This window comes from Chinchilla lanigera, unplaced genomic scaffold (genome assembly GCF_000276665.1).
Source record: "Chinchilla lanigera isolate Chin_1 unplaced genomic scaffold, ChiLan1.0 scaffold00017, whole genome shotgun sequence".
NCBI classification, from domain to species: domain Eukaryota; kingdom Metazoa; phylum Chordata; class Mammalia; order Rodentia; family Chinchillidae; genus Chinchilla; species Chinchilla lanigera.
The window spans coordinates 5,899,519-5,925,157 of NW_004955418.1; the positions used below are offsets into that span (position 1 = coordinate 5,899,519).

General features: G+C 37.0%; 1 protein-coding gene across 3 annotated transcripts in view; it reads right to left on the reverse strand.

The window, feature by feature from the left end:
• The window catches only part of Fer (fer (fps/fes related) tyrosine kinase), a 368,631-nt gene that overhangs the window by 286,600 nt on the left and 56,392 nt on the right, over positions 1-25,639 (reverse strand). For all 3 annotated transcript variants that reach the window (XM_013513026.1, XM_005382177.1, XM_013513027.1), the window contains 3 exons: positions 8,327-8,510; positions 4,728-4,865; positions 4,126-4,245 (listed from right to left, as the gene is read on the reverse strand). In XM_013513026.1, the coding sequence (XP_013368480.1) occupies positions 4,126-4,245; positions 4,728-4,865; positions 8,327-8,510 (442 nt within the window). The remainder of the gene's footprint in view (positions 1-4,125; positions 4,246-4,727; positions 4,866-8,326; positions 8,511-25,639) is intronic.

Below are 25,639 nucleotides of genomic sequence, written 5' to 3' on the forward strand. Positions count from 1 at the left end.
TACTCACTTCATGGCTGCTCGGAAGCAGAGCTCAGGGAAAGATGACCAGAAGACATGACCTCCAAAGACATACTCTCAGGGACCCACTTCCTCCAACTGGGCTCCATCTCTTAATGGAACATTTAGGCATGAACATCAGTAGATTGATGGAGGGATTAGATAGAGGCTCATGATCCAATCACCTCTTTCAGAGTTTCTTAACTAGTCAAGTTGACATTAAACTTACCCATCATATTCTACTCCGCATTAACTCTATACCCAAATACACATAAATAATTCTTACTCTCTAATAAATACAAAGTCATAATTCTGCATAATATAACTATCCCATGTGTGACCAAAAATGCATTAACATCCTAACCAAAGTTTCAACAGTTTCACCCTTGTTCAGAAGTTCAAATCAGAAGTCTTCTATGAGACTGAAGGTAAACTCTTAGCTGTAAACCCCTACAAAATTGAAGAAAAGGGTAAATAACAACAAAATACTATAGTACAGGGAAACACCCAACTTCAAGTGAGGAACAGGAAGATAAAAAAGAATCAGACCAAAGAAAGACAAATATAGAGGGTAGATATTAAGTCCTGTAGCTGCACATCCTGCATCCAAGCACATGGTAGTGAGACACAAGTTCCAAAGGGCTTAAGTAGCCTCACCCCTATGGTCTTGCTGGTTGTAGTCCACAGTTTTCTCTTGGGCTGATTCCACTGCGTGCTGCTTTGTTCAACATATGTGCCACGTTTTTGGCATCTCTAATGCATACTTGATTCATTCCCACAGCTTCACACTCACACTTCTCAAGGGCATGGTGCCTAGTCTCTCAGGCATTCCTTTGAAATCTAGGTGGAAGCTTCGCTGACCCTATAACCCTTGCATTCCACATGCTGAACAACCAGCATCATGTAGACAATGCCAAGCTATGCCATCAGCTCAAACAGTGTGGCTTCTAGGTACCTAAATGGCTGAGCACAGTGAAACAAATCCCAGGGAACCAATTCCCCAGGTAGCCCCTCTGGAGTAAGGGGCCTGGAGGCTCTGCTCTCAGATAAAAGATTCACACTTTTACACACTCAGGCCTGTGATGGGTGGAGTCTTACTGAGTTCTGAGATGTACTCAAGCCATTTTTCTCCTCTCCACTTTAAAGTACAGTGATACCCTAGTTGTCGAGAGGCTGCACACTTGAATTTTCCACTACTTGAGAAGGCAAGTTTGAAAAAAATTTGTTTGTTGTTTGTTTTCTAGACAGTCAAACCAAAACTCTGACTTGAAAAATCTGTATTGGCCAAGAATGAGTCACACATCACATCTCACCGCCAACACAAAAGGATGATACTTCAGTCAAAGCATTGCTCTCACCCAGGCCACGGATAGTGCCTGTGTCAGTGTATTAAAACATCTGTCACTGTACTTTTATTTGTACATTATTTGTATAAAATATTGTAACTATGGCTCCAAAGAAAGATGTATTCTTTCTTTGATACCAGCAGTAAAGCTAGGAGGAAAACTGAGAACAATAGAGTTAAAGAAAGAAATCACTGGGAAATTTGTTAAAGTCTTGAAAAAATACATTTATAAGTGTAATTTTTGGGTCTCAGAACCAATTATTTGGTTTTCCATTATTTCTTATGGGAACAATATGTTCAGTTCTCAAACTTTTTGGTGTTCAAACACAAAATTGGAACAAATTGAGTTCAACAACCACAGTATCACTGTACTTGGTTTCTTTTTTAAAATACTAATCTCTTCAACAAACACACTTCTTGGCCTCAATTTTACATAGGTTTTTCAAATCTTTCTGATCTGATGTATGCTCCCAGTTCTTGCTACGTATCTGAATAAAAAGACCCAGCAGGATCCATGCCAAAGCCTGAACACTGGTCTGCCCTGAAATTGCCTCAACTACAGCAAGTAGTCCAGTACCCTGTAACTCAACCTCTTGCAAAGTCTCAGGACATGGGCAAAATGTAGGCAAATTTTAGTCTTTCAAATTTCACCTGCAAACTAGTTCCAAAGGCTTCTGAACCATGTGGTCAGGTAGAGTCACAGGAACATTCCCACTTCTAACACCAATTATATGTACCATTGTTCAGCTTTCCCATCAGTGGGACAAAAGAATTGACACCTATAAGTTAAAGGGGAGGTTTAATTTTGCTACTAATTTCATAGTTTTCAGTTCATAGTTGGCTGGCTCCAGTGCAAGAACATCATCTGAAAGGGCATGATGGAGCAAAGCAGTTCACTTCAGGGCAGCTGGGAAGAAGAGCACAAAGGCAGAACACCAGCAGAAAAGATATACCCAGTAATGGCACACCCCAATAACCTGCTGTCTCCAACTGGGCCCAACCTTGTAACCTGCATTTAGCTATGAATGTCAGTGAATTAATATAATGAGTGAAGCATCCATGATCCAATCACCTCTCCAGCACTCCAGCAGCCTCTTAATCCAGTCAAGCTGACAATCTCAATCATCATTAATTAGTGCCTTAGATTTATCTTAATATTGCTAACAGACATACTGAGTTAACTCTTGGGATAAATTCTTGAAGAAACCCTAACCTGATCCTCATATCCTGAAAACACTGTTCAGTGAAATGTAGCTAAAGTTTTGCCTCATAGGATGTAAGCAATTAAATATTCTACCACATTATCATTCATTTTACCTTTATTATACTTTTGTTGATTCCTTCATCACCATAATTTAAAAATAATGATTAATGAGCTGAATTCTATTCCCACTATACCTTAAAATACAATAAAACAAATTCTTCTTTGGCTATAAAATCTCTGATTGTACATTAAGCCTATAATAGGTAACTATTTTTACTTTTAGTACATTATACTCCAAGCTCTATGTTCATTCATTTTGGTATTTATGGAAATAGATTATCAATATCAGTATAAACCTTGTGAAGATATTAGCCCATATATTAAGTATATACTGGAGATTTCGATACATAAGTGAATTATTTGTGAGCAACACAGTGATAAGAAAATATCAGATGTAATTTATGCTATATTCTTTACCATGCAGCCCATGAATTAAGATATGAATTGTTTCACTGCATAGAAACTGAGAAACTCCACCAACCATCCTGTGCCCTAAGTTCCCACTCTACTGCTTACAGCAGAGTTTCTCAGTCTCAGCACTACTGATGTTGTTGCTAGATCATTCTTTCTTGTGCGAGGCAATCTTATATACTGCAGATATTCTGCACCAGCTAATGTTTCCAGGCAGGGTCAAATATCCCTTGAAGGACAAAATCAGCCCAGGTGAGGATTACTAGCTTAAGAGACACCTGATGCTGTAAATGTCAAAGTCAGTCAATAGTCAAGAGAACCCTGTGCAGGGCATCAAAAACTAAAGAACAGCTTCAAGAATCGCAGTAGGAAACACTGTGTAATACAAGGGCGCTCTCATACCTCCATTCCTTTCAGAAGCAGTTCATCATCTCTAATTGTTCAACTTTCACTTTGAACAGGGGATTTATGAAAAGGCAATTGTTTCTTCAATGTTCTCTGTCCAGCTTTGAAGGTGTGAAATCCTTTTCCAAGAACTAATCCCAGAATACTACCTTAGGAAACTATCTGTATCTCTACAATGTTATTGAACACTAGGAGATTGTTTAATTATATTAGATAAGGAATTTGGGCTGAGTTATTTGAGCTGAAATTTAAACAGGTAAAATAACAGGTTTAATATTGAAAAGAAATAAGTGAATAAACATCTCTTGCTCTTGTTCTGATACAAAGATAAACATATACACTGTTTATTGATAAATATATTTTTATGCTATCCCAAATGGTTCTACCAATCAGTATTGCCAATGAAATGGAATAGAAATATAACTGAAAAGAATAAAGCATTATTCCAATATAAAATATTAGTTTTATTCCAATATAAGATACTGGGCAAATTAATGTAACATCACATGAAACAATGATTTTCATAATGACCAAAATTAGCGATGATATTGGGTAAAATTAACATTTCTCAAAATATAATGTTGTTCAAATTTAATTTACTTTGCATTATCTGCAAAAAAATGGGGATTTCAAATGTGATGAAATAGTACTATAAAGCAATGATAAGTCATATTTGAACTATACAAGTTTTCTCAATACTTACATTATTTGCAAACTTTCTGCTGTTAAATTATTCCACATGATCTCATTTGCCTGAAGGTTTTCATTTTCTTCTAATAAGGAAGTATCAAATACAATTTCTTGTTCTTTAGCAGCTGTTGTTCTAGTAAAGTATGCCAAATAATTCTGATCAATATTAGTAAATTATTATAACATATACATACTAGTATACACTGAAGGCAGAGTACTTATTCTTACTCAAAATTGTATCTACAAAGTAGATACAAAATAATATGAAGTAAACTCTAGGCATCAAAGATCCAACTATGTAAGTGAATCTTAGTCTCCTCATTTATAAAATACAGATATTAACTTGCTTTGTATCTGTCTCAATTCTAGTAATTATGAAAGAAGATGCATACATAAAGAAATAACTTGTAACTCAGTAATATAATAAGTAACAAATTTTAGGAATAATTATATAAATTAACATTGAGAGTTTTTGAAAATGTAAAGGAGACAAATTAATCTACGATAAACAATTTCCTAGAAAGTTCTCAGATATTTCTTATTTTAATTTTGATAACTGTTTTTTTAAAATATAATACTTTCACAATTACTTAAAGAGAAATGAAAATATCATACCGATGAATGTCTATGAAATTATTATATTCTGTGCTAGGATCTATCTGTTCGACTGACATTTTAATTTCTTGATGAACATTTACTATTTCCTCTGTAACAAGACTGGTTATCTGGCTGTATTCATCAAAGATACCTTTTCTGAAAACAAAAATAAAATTTTACAACATTTTAAAGTTTTATCAAGAGAAAGAGAGACCCAAAAAGGATAGAGAACAACAGACATAAGAAACAATATCAGTATTTACAGATAGTCATTTCATGTACCATCTTATTTCATATACCTGGAGAGTAAAGAGATTATACAAATATACAGATTAGCACTTTACATCTGATAACTACAAATAACATAGAATTGGACATTACCTGTTGAAACATATATCTGACATGCACAACACATAAAACCACTGTTGGCAAATTTTTCTAAATATTCTCATAGAAATTGTGGATTCCATAACATGGAGTTCTGATTGTTTCCTGCAACTTTAGTGTTCCTGTCCAGTATATAGCACTCCTCACAGGTCCTGCCTCCCGGCTCTTCTCTTCCTCTTGCGGCTTTGTTCCTTTTTCTATATCCTGCTTAATTCTACTAGTTGTGTACCTTCAAGAAATCTGAATCTCTTCTGACCTTTAGTTGGTAACAAAAATGTTATCAAAATAAGCATAGTCCATTAAGTGTAAAAGAACAAGCCGGGCGTGGTGGTGCACGGCTGTAATCCCAGCACTTGGGAGGCTGAGGCAGGAGGATCGTTGTGAGTTTGAGACCAGCCTAGGCTACAAAGTGAGCTCAAGGCCAGCCTGAACTGCACAGCAAGACCCTGTCTCAAAAAGACAAAAAAAAAAAAAAAACAGTCTGCCACAAACATCAAATCTCCTCCTTAAAAATGCTACCTGGCAACAGTAAATAAAAATTACAAATGCTATGCTGTAAAAATAAGCCACGAGACATCCACGGCCTCAACAGTAAGTGCAGAGAGTAAGCTGATCGTGTATGTGGCCAGACACATAAAAAGCATGTCTTTTTTCTTTTTAAAACATCATTACTCATGAACGAAAATCATTATTCATGAAGCTACCTTATTAGGAAGTGTTCTCTCAGTTACTTTATTTTAAACAGAAAAATAGTGTTTGGGTTAAAGAAAATAGGATTTAAACTGGCTAAGGCAATGCTACATTCAAATGATTACTGAAATCAACTGACAGGCACAATTTAAAGAAAAGGAGAAGGAAAATTTTTAAATACAGATGTGGCAATATCCCTGGAGTTAAGATGTTTATGACATGGAAATCATTAATATTTGCCCTTAAGAAAAATGGAGGGCAGGTTACTTATCACACGGGATTTAATTACAGTGATAATGTAATGCTTGGGTTATTAAAATGCTAGATTTAAAATAATATATTACAAAATGAAAACAATATTCTGTGAGAAACTATTTCTTCTCAAAAATGTTCTAGTTATTTAAAATTCATGTCAGTAGTCTGAAAAATATTTATTACAAAATGAGAGTAGGGAACAATATTCCTAAATCAAAAAATTTAATATAAAGTAAACTTATGAATTAAACATTTTATACATTTCACTATTTTATCCATAATAATAAGTTTATATATTCAAGCTGACTAAAAACTTTATCTTATCTACTTACTGTGACTATTGGGATAATCTAAAATTTAGTCTTACCTCTACAAGTATGTATCTAGTTATCTTCACAATTTTACAGAAAGAGAAGCAAAAGTAAGTCAGGCAGAGTCTGAAAGGCAGCAAAGACAAATTTGATCTAACTTCAGAGGTTCCAGAACTCATTACTATTCAAAAAATATTGGGAACCTAAATCTCTTATCTGAAAAAGTTCTATGTCAATGGAAAAACGTAACACAAGGATAGATAGTTGTACTAAATCTGTTAAGGCACCAGAGAGTCCTTCAAAGGAAACAATGAAGCCATTTACTAAGGTTAATATCAAGGTAATCATTGACTGGCTATTAGGAAATTTTATAACACTCCCCCTTCTATATAATTATTAAAATAGAAAATGTGTTGACTAGTACACTTTGGAAAGTTTTACCAAAAAAGAACGTTTGTAATATAAAAAAATATCTCCAGCTTTTAAGGGTACCAGGTGTTGCTTGGGTTGTAGTGCCAACCCTAAATCTGTCTCAATCTTCACGTAGTATTCTATCTTCCCTCTGTCCTCCCCTCTTATAAAGACTCCAGTTAATGGATTTAGGGACTATCTTAAATCCAGGATAATTTCACCATGAGATCTTTAACTAATTACCAGATCTGCAAAGATCCTATTTCAAAATATGGTCACAGTTGAGATTCTAGCCACACAGGAATTCTGAGAGCAGTCTGGTCAATGCACCATATCCTTCTCCTGGAAAGAATGCTGGATTAATCCAAGACCTAACCTCAACCTGAAATCTCCTACCTCTTAGCTTGTGATCTTGACCAGTATTGATCTGTCTGTCACAGATATAGCCTGAGTAAAACCTGATCTTCCTAATTCTTCAGGACACTGTACAGAACAAGGAAGCAAATAAGCAAATGCACATGAAAGTGCTTTAAAAACCACAACATAGAGTACAATACTTTGTTTTAAAAATTATCATTTTACCTTTTATAGTTACTCTGGCACCTGTCAAATTATATGATACTCAGGCTTCCCTTTACATCATGATCTGAAAAATGTTTACAATTACCTTTCATATTAATTCACTGCTACATTCCAAACTGCACAATTGCTAATTTATGAAATTACAACTAGAACAGAAGAACTTGTACTTAACCGGCCCAAGCGCATTGTGTCATAATTCACCATGATTCGTGAACTTTATCTCTACCCGAGATAAATACTTATTTCTTCTCCAACTCTCCTTCATCACTACCTCATTTCCCCTTCCGGCTTCCCCAAATCTACTAATGCACAGCAACTCTGCTACTACACGCACTTTCAGTGCAAAAAAAAAATGAATCTAATTATTTGGGAAGAGGTAAATCAACTAGAAAAGGAGAAGTCTGTCCTAAAGGGTGCTTATCTTTTTTCTGTTGTTTTATATCAAAGTGTACGGTAAAAGTGCATGCATGTGATTATTGATTAAAGTATACTGTTACCTCCTTGGAATTAAGAGCCTGCATACTTCTGCCTCATATTCTACCTCAAGAGCCTGCATATTTCTGCCTCAAATAACATTTGTTGAATTTAATTTCATACAGTAGAAAAAAAAGCAAGAAGCTGGTAAACAAACCTTCAAAAACTTCTTAATACTTACTAGCTCAAGATTTAAAAGCCCAACCCTCTGGAGATGGGTATTCACTTCTTAATAATTATCAACTAATTAAGTATTTTTCACTTAAAATTGCAGCTAAAGGGAATAAAGCAGAAACAGACCATTCTTGGGGGACTGGCTAAACAGCGCAGGAGATGAGTGAGTACAAACAGAAGGAAAACCAGAAGTGAAAGTCAAGAATGAAGGTAAAACGGTTTTGGAAAAAACCACCAACCCAGGTAATAATGAAGCTCAGGCTTAACTATGGGGAAAAATACGTTGAAATTATTTCTGGGGAAATCTTATGGTAAGCAGGAACTGTATCTTACAGTGCTTTTATCATTTCTTCTTGCATTTTTTGTAAAGAGTCCAGAAGCAGAGGAAGCGTGGTGTCATAATACTGATTTTGATGAAGCTGAGCCCCTTTCAGTGCCAACACGTATTGATTATGTAACACGTGAAGCTTCATTGTGGCTTTATCATAACGTTCCTTGGCCTTCTCTGTTTCCTTCCCTGAAGAAAACACAGAAGAAAGCAAAAAAATAAGCTTCATCTTCACTGTATGTAATCTGGATTACCATTAATTTATATTATTTCACACATTTTATTAAAAAGCAATAAAACTTTATGGAATATATACGACATGTGGTTTTATGAAAAGCACTATTTATTTACCAGTCCAACAGAAGTTGTTACAAAAGTTATATAGTAAATGTTTGGTGACTCAAAATAAATACACTAGGAAAAAATACAGACATATAAATACGCTCACCGTCAAGGAGCTTATACCAAACTGGAACGGCAATGCACAAGAAACTCTAAATAAGGAAGCATGAAAATAATGTTAAATTTTGAAGTTTAAAGTATTAGTAAGAGAAAGACAGCCAAAAGAGGCTTTGTAGGGAAAACAGACCTTTAAGGATTTGGTGCATATAAAAAAGTTTAAGACAATGATTATTAACTGAAGATTACTCGGAACTGTGCTAACCATTAGGAATTTATAATTTGAAAGCAGAGTCCTTGATGCATAGCCTGGTACATGGAATACGAACAAGTCCACGTAAAGAAAAAGCAATGTTACGCAGGTAACACGAGAGAACAATTTTAGGGGGTGAGGGATGAAGAAATACAGCATCTGTATAGACAGAACAGTTCCAGGCACTGAATGACCTGAAATCTAAGCAGAGAAATTCAGACTTGATATTCAAGTAATACAGGAGATATTCATAATGTCTAATTAAAACCTTGATGGGTCTTTTACCAAAATCATTTATAAAATATTCACAGATTGCTAATATAAGTGAATGAATACGTACATAAACTAAAATTGTAAAACAATCTTTTTCATGCCAATCGAGTAAACAGATCTTATTAACTGAGATTTGAAACTTTTCAAAACATTTATTAGTTTTTATTCCAAGGAAATCCTGCAAATTACTGCTTTCCCAAAATAGATCTTATACTGAGCATTTCTGAGATGATACACTCTCTTCCGTTAGGCTCAGTACCCACTTACACATGAACAACAAAATGAAAAGCACAATTCTCTCACATTTTTCATCACCCTATAATTCTAAAGCACTGGAGCTACACACATGAAAAGAAAGAAACCTTCCAGTGGAGGAGCATGTCACTATGAACAACAAATTCTAACATTTCCAAGTACTGTAAGCACCACCAACCTCTCACAGGGAAATGCACGTTTATTTTACAGAATATAACTCTTTAGCTATAGTCCATGATTACCTGGCTCCTGCACACAAGGATATTAATAACTCTCCAAGCTATTTCACAAAATGTTGACCCAGAAGATCTATTTTACTTTATAACATCAAGAACTTCTCAATGACAAAAAAAACTTTTTTTTAAACCAGAGTACTTTATGCTCTTTCATTGCTCAGTAGGAAGAGATTCTCACACTAGAGTGGCAAATGGGAAGCAAATATTTTAGTTCAGTTCAGATCTGAAGAATACTGGAGAAAAAAAGTTAAACCACTAAAGAAGTTCTTCACACTTTTTTCAACTCCAACCCACAGCATGGTACATCTTATGCTATGTACCAGTACCATAATTCCTTACATATTTAGATAAAATAGGTAAAACTCTTTTTGTTTTTTTTTTTTTGGTTTGTTTTTTTTTCCAGTACCAGCAATCGAACTCATGACCTTGCACTTGCCAGGCAGTCGCTGTGCCGCTGAGCTAAATCCCCAGCCCCCAAAATAGGTAAAACTCTTGAAGACATAGGTGGAGGCAAAGACTTTCTTGACCGAACTCCAATGACACAAGAAATAATACCACAAATCAACAAATGGGATCACATCAAATTAAAAAGTTTCTGTAAAGCAAAGGAATCAACCAACAGAGTGAAAAGACAACCCAAAGAATGGGAAAAAAATTTTGCCAGCTATTCCTCAGACAGAGAACTAACATCTAGAATATATAAAGAACTCAAAACAATTAGACCTCCCCAAAATAAAAAACCCAATCAAAAAATGGGCAGCCAAAATGGAGAGACACCTCCGAGAAGAAGCACAAATGACCAACAAATACGTGAAGAAACGTTCAACACCTCCGGCCATCAGAGAAATGCAAATTAAAACAACGCTGAGATTCCATTTTACTGCAGAAAGAATGGCTATCACTAAGAAATCAAATAGTAAGAAATGCCAGTGAGGCTGCAGGGAAATAAAATCCCTTCTACATTGCTGGTGAGAATGTAAACTAGTATAATTACTATGGAAATCAGTACAGAAAGTCTTCAAAAACTACAAGTAGAAATCCCATTTGACCCAGCTACTCTCCTACTAGGTATCATCCCCAGAGTTAAAGACATCATATTACACTGATACGTGCATTTCTGTGTTTACAGCAGCAAAATTCATAAGAGCTAAATCTTGGATGTAGCCTTTATGTCCATCACAGAATGAATAAATGAATAAAGCAACTATGCTATTTATATACAATGGAGTAATATTCTTCCATAAAGAAGGATAAACTTGAGTCTTTTGTAGGAAAAAGGGATGCACCTTAAAACTATAATGGTAAGTAAAGTAAATTAGACACACAAATTTAAACATTGCATGTGTTCTCTTACACGAGAAACCCATAATATAAATAAAGCAAAATAAAAGATAGATTACAGGAAAGAGGGAGATAAGATATTTTTCAAATGAAAATGGGATCAAGACATGGAGGAAGTAGGAAGGGAAGGGAGGAAAAGGAGATTAAATTAAAAAATTGAGATGGGTTATGTACTGTACCAACTCCTCACAAGAAATATGATCATTATGTAATGCAAACGTACTAGTAAAAATAACAACTGGAAAAAATGTTTAGGTATATGATTTAAGTTTGAAGTAATTTTCTCCTATGAGGTATGCTTTGTGATTTTCATTGTTGCTGTTGTTGCTGTTGCTGTTGTTTTCTGAGCCAAGGTCTCGCTGTGTAGCATAGGCTAGCCTTGATCTCATGACAGTTCTCCTACCTCAGCCTCCTGAGTGCTGGGATTACAGGCATGGGCCACCTGGCTTGCTCCATGGCCTTTTAAAAATTTTATTCTATTTGGATTTTTAATTTTTAAAAAATGTTTATCTGAATCCAGTAAACTTTTTGCATCAATTCACGTAAATCCCTCAAGGAGCTTGAACTCATTCTATATGTATGTGCTATAATTTTAATAACTTAGCAATTAATAAATGACTTCAATATATTATTACTTCACAGAACATGTAACATTTTTACAAATGAATTCTGATGTTTAACACCCTTTTCTTGCAAAAATACATTTATTTGAAAGTACCCAAGAGTCAATGCAAGTGACACAGCTGCAGCTAGTCTTGAAGGTTCCTTCTACAAGTGAGCGCCTCCTGTCTCTCCTCACCCACACAAGTCGGAAGGCAACCCCTGCACATCTGGCTGGCACCCAAGATCCAAGATGCAGACCTGCCCGCAGGGCAGCTCATCTTCTGGGAGCCTGCTACATGGCCTTATGGCTAAATGAGTGCGAAAGTTCACTGACTCCAACAGAAGCTGTGAAGCAGGCCAACCACTGCCCTTTCTGAGACTCATTTCAATGACTGTTTGTCTTTGTGCTTTGATTCACAATTTTAAAAACTAGTTTGTTTCTGTTGTTTGAAATGAAGCAAATTATTTCTGACAACAATTTCCAAAGACCATGTACAACTATCCAGATAAATTAATTCCAAGTAATAAGCTATAGTGTACATGTTCATAATAAGGAAATAAAGCAAACAGTTACCAGGCAAGAGTATGTGGGTACTGCATTCTAATCAGTTAACTTTTATTGGCAGTTCAAAAGGTACAACAAATGAATTCAGTTACTTCCATATTTAATGTCATGCTTTTAAAAACTCACTTTCTTATATGAACCCTATTACTCCTAATTAACTCCTTAAAATTTTTAGCTAACTGTAGGAGTCAGGATCTCCACACAAATATTTTCATGGAATCATTTAAACCACTTAAGTCACCCATCTGTCCTCCTATTTGCACAGATTTTTAGCTGCACACTACCATCTGCCTTCCTATCTAATGCAGAATGAACTCACTAAATACATAACACCTAGCTCACTAAGATTTTATGCTACAAACAACATTAGGAAAGTTAAGAATTCCACAGATGTTTTTTCTCCTTATAGGTATAGTGAATGACCAAACCTGAAGAAGACAATCATAGGCAAAATCTAATTATCAATCATTTATCAGTGGTTATTAATATTTAAGAAAAAATTAAACACCTCTGAAAATATCTAATGCAGAATCCATTAAACTAAAATAATAACAACAACAATAACATTAATAAATTCTTCAAAAACACCCTGCAGTTTAAAATTGAATATAAGCTTATGCTTCAGTATTTTTTTTGGAAGAAGGGTACTCTACAGCTTACACATTTTTTTAAAGGATTGAAACCAGGCCTTCATATTGAGCTATATCTCTTGTCCTTTTATTTTTCATTCTGAGATAGAGTCTCACTAAATTATTCAGGAAGTGTTTAAACTTGCAATCCTCTTGCCTCAGCCTCCTAGAGTACTCGGATTACAGGTGCAGCCGCTACACTCAGCTGCTCACACACTCTCGTACATTTGTTTGTGAGCTGTCCTTGTAGCATGCACACTGCCTATCAATCTACCTATCTATCCCTCTCTCCCTTCCTTGTAGGTATGAACGAAGTTTTAAAAACATATCCACTTGCCATGATTTGGAAAGGAATTCAACTGTACTTTTCCCTGATTTGTTTAAAGTAAATATTGAGCCCAGTAGAGACTACATAAACCCCCCAAAATGTTAATACTATATGAAACTCAAAGTTACAAATAAATTTTTTAATTCCTTTCACTTGATAAAATTATTTCCAAAAACTAACACAGTTCCTGCCATATGGTTCACTGACTCACAGTAGCTGAGAACACTAGTACACTTTAACTTTCAAATGTCCACATATGAAATTAAAAGTTCTGTAAAGTACCTAGGGTGAATAAATCCTTATCAACAAAGCATCATAACTCTGCTGCAATATGCTTTCTCTTAGATGATAAGAGGCACAGACGCAGGTCACGGAGTTGTTCTCTGTGTCAATTAACAGCGAGAAAACATCCAATTTTTCCTTCCCACATAATGAAATTCACAAAGAGATTGAATTATAATCATTGTGCCACCACTTGTTGACAAATCTGTTTAATGTTTTGTAATAACACAGTGTGCGTACAACATGTCATGCCATAAACAATATTATGAAGCTCGCAAAACTCAATTATGTAAGTTTGACATTTACAAGAGACAGGATAGACCATTCATTAAGCTAGTTTAGAAAGTCACGTATTTTTATTACAAACTTCTGAAGTGTGTACCATTTGCTGAATACCATGTAGAAAGCCTCGTGATAATAAACAAGAAAAGATTTCTTGCGCCAAAGTGATGATTTTTAAATTTCCCACAAGTAGAATCTGCTTTAATTTGAATAACTAAACATTTTACCATCTTACATTTTCCTTTCTTTCTAAAATTACCCCTCAAATTCACATCTAAACTGTAGCACCTAATTTTTAAAACTAGGAGTTAAATTATTTGTCTTTCCTAATTCTTAGGTTGAAATGAACATCAAATGCCAGGAAAGTGTCAAATTCCACTTTATAGCAAAGTCTAAATAGAGCACAAAATTTGGAGAACTAAAAAAAACCATTTCGTGACCATATGCTCTTATTAAAGCCTTACAAAATACAACTGATATACCCATACCTTGCTCTTCTTTAGTAAACTTCTTGCTATAAAAATTGATGTCTATCAAGAAATAGTTATTGAACACTTATTACACATTTTAAACCATTCAGGGGACTAAAATCATATTTCATCTCAAAATCCATTATGATGTACTTTAAAGAGTAAGCTCTGCAATTCTGTGCAATAGCATTTCCTTGCATATAGCAATTTCTGGATTCAGCTGATCCATAGTTTTTCAATAACCTGGAAATTAAATGGCACACCATATCCAAATCTACATTCCATAAAATAAAAAAGCTCTGAATGGGGAATTCTGGGAGACTGGCAGCAACATAATTCAAAAGATTGCACATATCATCCAAAAATATAATGAACAAAAGGAAAGACAAAACGCACAGCACCAAAATAACTACAGGCCAGGGAAGTCCAGATTTTGGTAAAAGGTGAAAGATTTATACACTCTCAAGAGAAACCACAGTATAAGTTCAGATCTTAAATTGGTTCTCTGTAAAAAATAAAACTGAATCTCTACAGATGACCTCCCTATCACTACAGACACTTATGAAGACAAGGGGCCTCCTCAGGAGAAAAAGGAAGAATGAAAAATGCACTACAGGAGGGAGAAAAAATAGATCTAAAACCACCACTGGGAAAAGAAAACCCACCTCTCTGTGAAAACCCTTAAAGAGCGAACTAGGTCACAGCACTGACAACAGAAAGGTACTGGGAAGTGCATGTGAAAGCAAGGGAAGCCGCCTTAGAAAGCAAAATATGCAGATGATGAAGAGAAACAAAAAGGAAAAAAAATCTGGAAATTAAGAAGGAAAAAAATCAAATGAACAAGTAAACAAATACATAAACAGACACAAATCTTTATCAAGAACAATGAGATTTTGCCCTACTTGCTCCCTAATAAGGCAGTCTGCCACAGTTTCTTAAATGCTTACAGAAGATACAAGATTCAAAGAACAAATAAACTAGTACCTAGACTATCACCATTTGTGAAGTAAAACCAAATGACAATTACCAAACCAGGAAAAACCAAAAACCTCAATAGGAAAAAAGGAGCCAGGCGTCGTAGCAGATGCTTGAAACCCAGCACTCAGGAGGCTGAAGCAGGAGGATAACCGTGAGTTCCAGACCAACCTGGGCTAGATATGGAGTCCAGGCCAGCCTGAACTGCATAATGATGGGAGGAGAGGGAAGAGGAGGGGAGGGGAGGGGAGGGAGAAAAGAAGGGCAGAAGGCAATACTCTTTCACATATAATAAAAGAAATGTAAATTTAAAATACACTGAGATATTATTTCTCAACTACCCAACTGGAAAACACTGTTGATAAGACTGTAGAGAAATAAGTACCCTTACCCATTTCTGGTGATAATGAAAATTGATATAATCTTTATAGAAGGAAACACAGCAATATCCAACAAAACTGCATATACACTTATCTTTTAACTCAGCAATCCCACATCTAGCAATTTATGCTTAAGATGTTGCACACACACAAGAAAATGAAAAAAGAAAACACAGTACAAAGTTATTCATGAGAGCACTGTATACACAAATTACCCACCTCCAATGGTTTGACTTGGCAATTTGTCAGTTTTAGAAAGGTATGAAAGCAATACACATTCAGAAGAAACTGTACTTCAAATTTTGAGTTTTAATCTTTTCCTGTACAATATTCCTTCCCAGTCCTGGGCAGCTGATGGAAGCCACAGCTCTCAAGTCAACTCCTCAATTATGACAGTAAACAAATGATATTCTACTCAATTATGATAGCAAGCAACTGACACTCTACAAACTGACACTCTATTGGTGCTAAGCTATGTGTTCAGTAGACTAGGTACATTAAACACATTTTTATTTGTGGTATTTTCAATTTATGATGGGCTGATTAGGACATGATCCCACCATAGGTTGAAAGCATTTGTAACTGGAAAAATCAGAAAGAGTTTAAATGTTTATAAATAGGGGTGTGTTCACATAAACTTCCAATGAAATGCCACAAACTATTCAAAAAAATGGAAAAAACCTCTGCCCTGAAATATTGTGATTTGGGGGATACACTGTCAGAAGCAAGCAAAATAAAAAAGAACATCAAATTATGATACTTTGAATAAGAAAGAAAAGGAAATGATTGAAGAAAATACAGTTTTCTATATAGTATTGTACAGTTTAAACTCTAGAACTGTTAAAAGTTTTACTGAGGAATAAAAATCTACAAAGATAACAGAAAACAAAAAATTAAGAGAAATAAATGAACCAAACTATTTCTAGGGAAAAACATAAGGTCATTAAAAGGAGCAAGGAACTAATCAAAGTTCTTGTGAAATGATAATTTTCTAGCTCCACCATTCCTTTTACATTTATTTATTTGCTTTAGGTCATAATGTTTGTCTACAATTGAAGACTAAAGACAAAAAGAGCCCTAAGCGAAAACCAACCTGTCCGTTCTAAGTTTCATTTTTCAAAGGGATGAGTTAGCAATTCTGAAATTATTTTCTGCATATTCTAGCACTGAGTCAGTAAGTAAATATAGCGCCTGCCTGGCAAGTGCAGGGTCCTGAGTTCATTTCCTGGTACTGGAAAATAAAATAATGCTTTAGATAAACAAAAGTGGAAAATAAGTAAACACACTGTGAATAACAGATACTAAGTTTCTCATTGTTGAAAAAGGTTATGAGCACGTAAATAGAGAAAGGATAAACTTTACAGTGCTGGGTTGGAATTGGAAATGAATATCGATGTGAATATTCCAGTTTTAATGTGGATTGCTCTGGTGGATGGCAGAAAAAAGCACAGATATGCATGAGTATAGACATGTCCACGGAGAGGACCTAGAAGAAAGACATTCCAACAGCAACGAGCATATCCAAGGCCCCAGATATTGTTTCCTAAATGCCATTTTCCACTAAAGCAAACTAGGGCTGCTTAGAAAAATGGAGCAGGAAAAATATAAGGTGAGTCAGAAAATAAGTATTCAGTGAATGACAGGAACATATCAAAAGGACAGAGGAACCAGACTTGAGTGCTACCCACTGGCCAAATACAAGTATGATAATATATACCGATAGTAAAGGATTATAATCTATGAATAAAGATAAAAATCCATGAGTTCACACTAATACAACAAATTCATATACCAACTTTAAAAATAAAGGGAAAAGTCCGACATTAAAAACAAGTTAATGTGTAACAGTAATGATGGAGATTAGAAAACTATCATTTACGGTTGCTATATGCTATGGCCTTATAAGGACTTAATCTTTTTTATTTTTTAATTTGAGGATCTCATTGGGGAAACTGAGTAAATCCCTAACTCATGCCATGGAGGTTTTTTTATAATCAAGTTTATTGATATAATTTAGATATGCATAATGATCATATCCATCACAGGGAATTTGTACCTGTACATGAAACATCCTAGTTCCTCTGTTTTCCCACTCCCCTCCCTCTTTTTTTTTTTTTCGGTACAGGGAATCGAACTCACGACCTTGTGCTTGCCGGGTAGGCACTGTGCCGCTGAGCTAAATCCCCAGCCCCAAGGACTTAATCTTTAATCTGTCTTTTTGAGAAAATTTGGTTGAAGACCTGCATAGATGTAAAGAGGCCTCAAAAGAAAACAACCTGCAGATACTTTAATACTGAAATTCTAGTCCCCAGAACTGTATAAAAATAAATCTGTTCTTTAAGTCACCCAGACTGTGGCACTTTGTTATGGTAGCTTTAGCAGACGACCACAATATCCATGGTTGGGGGATAGCAAGAATTGAGCAGATTTCTTAGATAAAGAAACAGAAGCCACTTGTGAAAATGGCTGAACTGTCTTCCTACCACGGATGATCTCCCTCTGTACCAGAGGAAGTGGGAATGAATTTCTACCTTCACTGAATGCTGCACAGTCACTGAATACTGAATACTCCCCCAGAGGTCTCCATGTAGAAGGCTTGGTCCGCAGTGTGATGTTCTTAGAGGTGTTGGGACCTTTGAAAGGTGGCATCTAATGGGAGACAGAGACCCTTAGGTCACTGGGGACCTACCCTGAAAGTGGATAGTGGGAGCCCAGTCTTCAGTCTCTCTCTGCCCCTTGCCTCATGATGGAGGTGGTCTGTTCCGAGATGTGCTCCAGACCACTGTATCCGTTGCCTTCACCAGAGGCCCAACCCCAACGGGGCTACCTGATATTGGACTAAAAACTCCAGGACCATGAGCTGAGTAGAATTTTTCTTTTTATAATCTAATTATCTCTCATATTAAAGAGGTAACCACTTGATTTCTCTACAGTAAATTTATGGTTCGGTTTTCCTTTGCAATTAATAACTTGTAGGGCAAACGCTGGCATGTTAATATGATGTTTCTCTTCCAATTTTCACTCACTAGTTTTTACATCTATTAGTTTTTCTCCAAATCAGTGATGGCTATGTTGTACTTGTCAGCTCTGCATACCTCCTGAAGCGCTCTGCCCACTTCAGCAGGACATACACTACCTGAAGTGCTGTCCAGAGTTCCTATGCTCAGAGAAGCTATAAGATGCTTTATAGCAAACATATGCATTAGGTCAGCTTGGTTTAGTCACAAATTAGAGAACTGCAGGTTGTGAGCTCAATGGTAACCAACAATGCATATTAAATAAGGAATCTTGAAGTAAAAACATACATGAAACAAAGTTATGTACACAACAGATGTGGAAAAAGTGACCTTGCTTGCATGTAACAAACCTTTTATGATCCCTAGGAAAAATGAGTCAGTGCTGGCAAATTCAGTGTTCACAGTAACTTTATAAACAAACTGTTGTGAATAGTAGGAATCAATTGTTTATTCAGAGTTTGACCACTTTTTTACCCTTACCCTTCTGCATTCACTTAGATTCAACCAAACATGACCCCCGCCTGGAACTGCAATAACCTGGAAGTAACTGACCTCCTTACTTCCACCCTTCCTCCATCCCCCAAACTCTTCTCAGTAAGGCGACCAGAATTATCCCACTAAAGTTAGCTCAGTATCATCCCTCTGTTCAAAACTCAATGGCCTCCTCTCTTATTCGGAGTAAAAACCAAAGTGTTTTAGCTACCAAGATCCTAGATAATCTGTGGCTCCCCTGCCACCAACCAACGCTATTCTTCTCTGATCTCAGCTCACACTTTTCCTTCCCAGTAGACCTGGTTCTGGACACACAGGCTGGTCTCTCTCCTCAGTGTACTCCTTGCCACAAGTAACGATTTAGTTCACTCCTGGCATGCTGAGTCTTCACTTAAATGCCTCTATCCATGAGCCTTACCTGAGCATGCTCCCAGCACCCTACACACCTACCTTGTTTCACTTTTCTCCGTCACACTTAGCACAATTTAACACACTATATATTTATTTGTGTAATTGGCTATCTTCTGCTCTAAAATAAAAGCCTCATAGAGGCAAGGTTTATATATAATTTTAATTATAATCTCCCTTTCAAAGGACCTTGCCTACCACACAGCAATACATATTTCTTAAATGCACGAAATGAAAGTTATTTGAAAAAGAAATTTTAAGCTTAAATAAAATTTTAAAACTTAAAAAGTTATAGAAAAATTACAATTTTACTATCTGATGCTTAGATTATGGTACTTATATCATCCATATCACCTTCTGACAATCTCCTGAGTTAAAAACTAATATTTCTAAGGGGTTTGCTTACAAAATACAAAAGAAAATCAGAAAAGAATATAACTTCTCTTAGTATCTTTCTCTGTGAAACTTAACTTGCTTATTTAACAAAACTAAGGAAAGTATGGATAAATTAATGTATTGTACTTTCACTTTATCTTGAAGAGTTTACAAAAAGAATATAAATGAATCATGTAGTGTATCCTGTTCTCCACTATTTCAGCATCTAATCCCAAAATTTTAACTGTCACTTGAATTTCTGCACAGCTTTATCCCAATGCAAATTAGACTAATAACTAAAAGTGCCATTATTCTTCATGACCTTGTAAAGTTCTTATCATATTAAGCTCACTGCAATGAAAAACATTCATCCCATAAGTTAGCTGCTGATATATATATTAATGAGTAAAGAGAAAATCTCTCACTTTCAAGTCATTTCAATAAAACTGATAACAACTGTAACCTGAGCACTACCTCAGACTTTAGCAACTCTAACAAAATGCATTTCTTCCATATATTGAACCAACAGATGAATCTGAATGCCTAAATATTTAGAAAACCTCCATTTACCATGTCTTAGTTACTTATCTTGTTGCTGACAGAAAATACCTGACACCCAAAGTTAAAGGAAGAACTTTTGGCTCAAAGTCTGTAGAAGCTTCAGTCCACAGTTGGCTGGCTCCAAGATGGTGTGGCAGAGGTCAGCACAGAGGAGAAATAGTTCATGGCAGGCAGAAGGCAGCAAGCAGCAAGCAATAAGTGACAAGTAGTGATCCTGTTCTTGTCCCTTATATCCTATCCAGGCTATGCACCCTTAGGGTGGACAGCACTCACACCCAGGGTGGGGCAGTCTTAATCCTAGCATTGCACCATAACTCAATCCCAGCATCACATCCATGATCCCAGCATCACAAACTCTAGATCCAGCCATGGAGCTGAAAAGCCCTACCCATGACAACATGAGGCTTGTGGGGGGGACATCTATATACATAACACCACACATGCATGATTCTAATGTTTAAATTATTGTATAAGAAGGGTAGTTATCATTCTTATTGAGCTCATACCAAAGAAATCAACCCTTAAGAAGCATGAGTGATCTCTTAAAAAGTCTTCTTTTTGAAAACTTGGATTTATTCTAATACTGTATAAATTTTACCATCTGTCTCAAGCTGGACTCATTTCAAACTGGTTTTTATAATTAAGGTATTCTAAAGAGACAACTCCATCTAATCAATTTTAATTGGCTATAAAATATCACAGAAGTATTCATAATGCATGAAGAGGCAATTTAAGAAAATCTACTTCCCAATTACAGAAACCTTTACTTTTGAATGAGACTCAAAGCTACCCTCTACAGTTCCAGTAGAAGGCACCTTTTACTCTGTACAGGGAAGGGGGTTGTACAGTGTCTAGTTTACCCATACCTCAGCACTTTTTTGTTTCTCACAGAAAAAGAATAATTAGAGAGAGCTTGTTTCCCCACTCATTATTAAAGGGGGTATACTGAGTTCTTTTCAGTATTTTCTAAACTTGATTGTCATGACCATGTGAAAAATAATGTTTTTTTCTTAAATGCGATGTATGGTAAAGCCAAAGCATTCAGACTTCTATTCATGTAACAGCAAGTCTCACACATACTATCATGAGTATTTTGAACTTTGATAAATACAAAATCCCAGTATAATTCTAGCCATACAGAATCAATCAGGTAGGTTACATCAGAATACATAACTAGTAGGCAGTTCTTTTGAACATCTTTTCTGATACTTCAGTATACCTTCAAGCATATTATAAAACAAAAATAAACCATATTTAAATTCACTTAACTAAATACCATATGATTCAATATGGTATTGCTTAAATTTTATAAGATAGCATGTAATTGCCTTTATCTTAATTTTTTTCACCTTGAAAAATGTACTATAGGGCAGATACACAAGTACTTGCATGTAGGAATATAAGGGAAGATAATGTGTATCTTCGACAACATGTGCAAGTGGGGAAAATGATAAACCCAAAATATTTGGGAATAAGTAAAGTCATATATTCTCAGAATAAATGAGGAAAAAAAGAAGACTAAAACTTATTTTGCCTTTAATTTTTACTGTTTTATTTAATTGATTTTCTTCAAAAGAAGAAACAAAACTAGTAAGACTATAGACAACGAAGTCAGACAGAAATGGTTTTAACTATTTCATTTCTTTATATTGGGTACTTATAACTTAGTATGTCTGTAAGAAATTTCCAAGGCTTGGGGCTTAGTTCTGTGGTTGACAATTTACCTAGCACATGTGAGGCCCCAGACTCAATCCCCAACACACACACACACACACACAGAAAGTGAACTAATGTATAAATAAGTAAATACAGAAGTACATAAGGTAAGAAAGATGGAGCAAATTTCTAGTATAAGTTTCTCACACTGTTGTCATTATGACTAATTTTTTTGATCTGACAAATAACAATGTAATAAAAACTATTAATTTCAAGTGATCTGCCTTCCATAAACAGAAAATAACTGTAACAGTACACAGATTCTTTATGGTAATTTCTTAAGAAACTCTTGACAAAAAACAAGAACAAAAAACAAACCTTGAAAGTTTAACATTTACCAATACAACTGCAATGGCAAGCAGAAACACTGAATTGGCACCCAGGATTTGCAGGCAGATTTACTTACGTCAACAGGCACTGATTGGGATCATTCCCAAAATATCAGGCCCCGATCTCTGGTGGTCTAGAGCTTATAAGGGATCAGCAAGCCCGTTCTCACTGCCAGTGGTCAAGGGTAGGCCATATCTAGGGATGATGTTTCACAGCAGAACCTCACGAACTTTTATTGTCTCAGTGCAGGTAGGGAATGGGAGGTCAGGCCAGTGACACAGATCCTAAAGACTGAGCTGACTGCAGGGGTACAGGTGCAAACAAAGCAGCTTGAGCTTCCAGAACACATGACAGGGCAGGTCTGGTGGCTGGGGTTGATGTTTCAATCAATCAGATCCCTGCAAGGGCCTTAGGCCTCTGAACCAGATTATTATGCGTTGGTGCTGGCAGGTTTCCAAACAGTAACAGAATGCAGTTTTCTGTGCAGATCATCCTGCAGGAAAGTTTTGGCCAAAATAGTTTTGTCCAAGGTGACCACAGCATACCTGCCCTATTACACTTCATTCTAACAGCGCTACTTCCATCTGTACTCAGCATCTGTCAGGGGGTCCATTTTTCAAACAGTTCATCCCAATACAGCATGTGGCACCTGGACAGTTAGGTCTTGGTTTATGGTAGCTTGTCAGCTTTCCTGATCAGAAGGACAGTGGCTGTCAGAGAGCAGAGGCAAAGGGGGAGGCAACCCTTAGTGACCAGACCTAAGCAGTTGCACAGTTGGGCCACTGGGCACTCCCAGGGACTGACAGTCTGAGTATGCTCCCTTGTTTTTTTGAACTCAAGGATGTGGACTTTGGATGTGGACTTGGAGCCAGCAGCTCCAAGAATTTTGTGGAGTTTTGTTTTTTAACCAGTTTCTGTATGATATTGTAGGAGAGCTTTTGGATCTTTCCAGCAGGAAGCTTGAGTGTCATTAATCAGTAGTGTTTCTTCAAAGAGGAAACAAGTTTCTGAACCTCTGGGAGGCTGAGTTCAGTTCACTTGGCTTTTGAGTACAGAACTAGGGTTTTTCCACTTAAAGGCAAAGAGGGGCTGGCTGACAGGAGCCAATAAAAAGCAGAAGAAGTCATTGTTTAGGTTCGGGCAGGTGTACCAGCAGGCTGTGGGTGGCAGAAGACTGAGGCAATGTATACGTAGGGCCATTACAGCGGCATTGGCAGCTCAGAGATGTTAAACCACCTAAACCACAGGAAGGAGCTGTGTTGTTGATGGCACAAAGATCTTACCGAAGGTGATTAACAGGCTGATGTGTGGCTGGATGCCTGTTTGTGTTTCCTGTGACATCTGACAGCAACGGGGGTCAGGGTGAGGCAGCATAGTTGATAGCCAGGCACAGAATTGAGTCTTTAGTTTATACCTTTGGGAGGAGAGTTTTCATATCTTCAGGATTGTGGTTATCTGTCTCGGGCTGATTCAGGTATCACCTTCCTCTCAGAGAAAAGTCAGAGTTGAAAGTACAGGGTTAAATGAGAAGGAGGCTGACTGGCTTGGTGCAAAGGACACAGCTGCTTCTAACTTGAAGAAGAGGTCTCTTCCCAGAACTAGTATGGAGATTGGCTTATACAGGATTCATGTTTGGTGAGATGTCTTCCCAGGCTGCAAATTTATGCCTGGCAGAAGGAGCAAGCGGCAAGAGTCCCAGTTACCCCAATGATGGTACTATGGGCTCCTGATAGCCCTGCAGAAGAAGGGAGCCCAGTCTTGCCTAGTCTGAACCTACAACATCAATGAAAGGGTTGATTCTAGGTGAGGCGACCTTTGACAAGGCCATGGCAACTCATTCATCAGGACTGACAGTCCAATCTTCCTCAGTCAAAACAAGGAACTCAGTAGGAATTGCTGTTAGCCATCTCAGGTGGGTGTTAGATGACACCCTCTGACAGCTAGGCATATAAGCTGAAGGCTCTAGAGGGAAGTCCTCTGTGGCCGAAGGCAGGCAATGGCTAGCTGGAACCAGTTCAATTGTCTGGAAGTAGACAAGTCAAAAGCAGGGGTTGAAGCTATAGGTGCTGGCAGCAACTGTGGCAGCTGACGAGGGTACCAAGGCAGAATTCTCAGGAAGAATGGGCCTCTTTTTTCTTTCTTTCTTTTCCTTTGAGGTACAGGGAACTGTTTGGTTTCATTTTTAATTGCCTAAACACCCTTTTTTTCCTGCAGTCAGGGACTGTGGGTTTTGAGTAATTAGTTCCCATTTCTGACTTTCTAGTGTGTGTTGTATACCCTTGAACAACGATGCAACAGACAAAGGTCTCTCTGAGACAGACCATTCAGATGCCCACCTGGCCACACCAGGTGGGGGACTTAGGCATGGGGACTTGCGCATGACTTAGAAGGGACTTAGGCATGACTTAGCTAAGGAGGGTGTGAGGCCTCTGTTATGCTATGTGTCAATCCCCATCTTACTACAGATGAGGGCCCAGTCAGCCACCATGGCCAGTGCTCCCCAGTCTTGGTGCACAGACGGAGCAGCCTATTGCTTATACTGTCCACTCCACTCCCTCATTCATTCAGCAGCACTCAGAGGTTAAACATTCCAGCCCCTACTTCCCTCAAGCGTGGTCCTGACTAATGAGAGTTGATCAGACTCCCCTACTACTTGATCTGAGCAGGACTGACAAACTAACTGGGACATCTTACTGCAAATAGGCAGGCAGGCAGGGCGACAGACAGACAGACAGATTGCATCCTCTTCCCTTTGGGGTCCAATGTGAACTGTTTGAGCAGGAAGCCAGGAATCCTTCTTCAGACCTCTGAGGGGACTCCAGAAATCTTGAGGGCACACCTTCCTGTCAGGACCTGGAGAGGTCCTTGCTCCGTGCAAGAGGGCCATGAACAGTGACCAAAGAACGTCAGCACGGTCAGTCTGCCTAGCCAGTGCACCAGATGCAATGGCAAGCAGAAACACCAAAACAACACTCAGGATTTGGAGCCAGATTTATTTACGTTGATGGGCACTGACTGGGATCGTTCCCAAAATATTAGGCTCTGCTCTCTAGTGGTCTAGGGCTTATATGAGATAAGCAAGCAGAAAGTACAGAAGCAAAAGGGCTTGTCAACTGGGGATTGGTTTATATAATATGCATCACAGTCA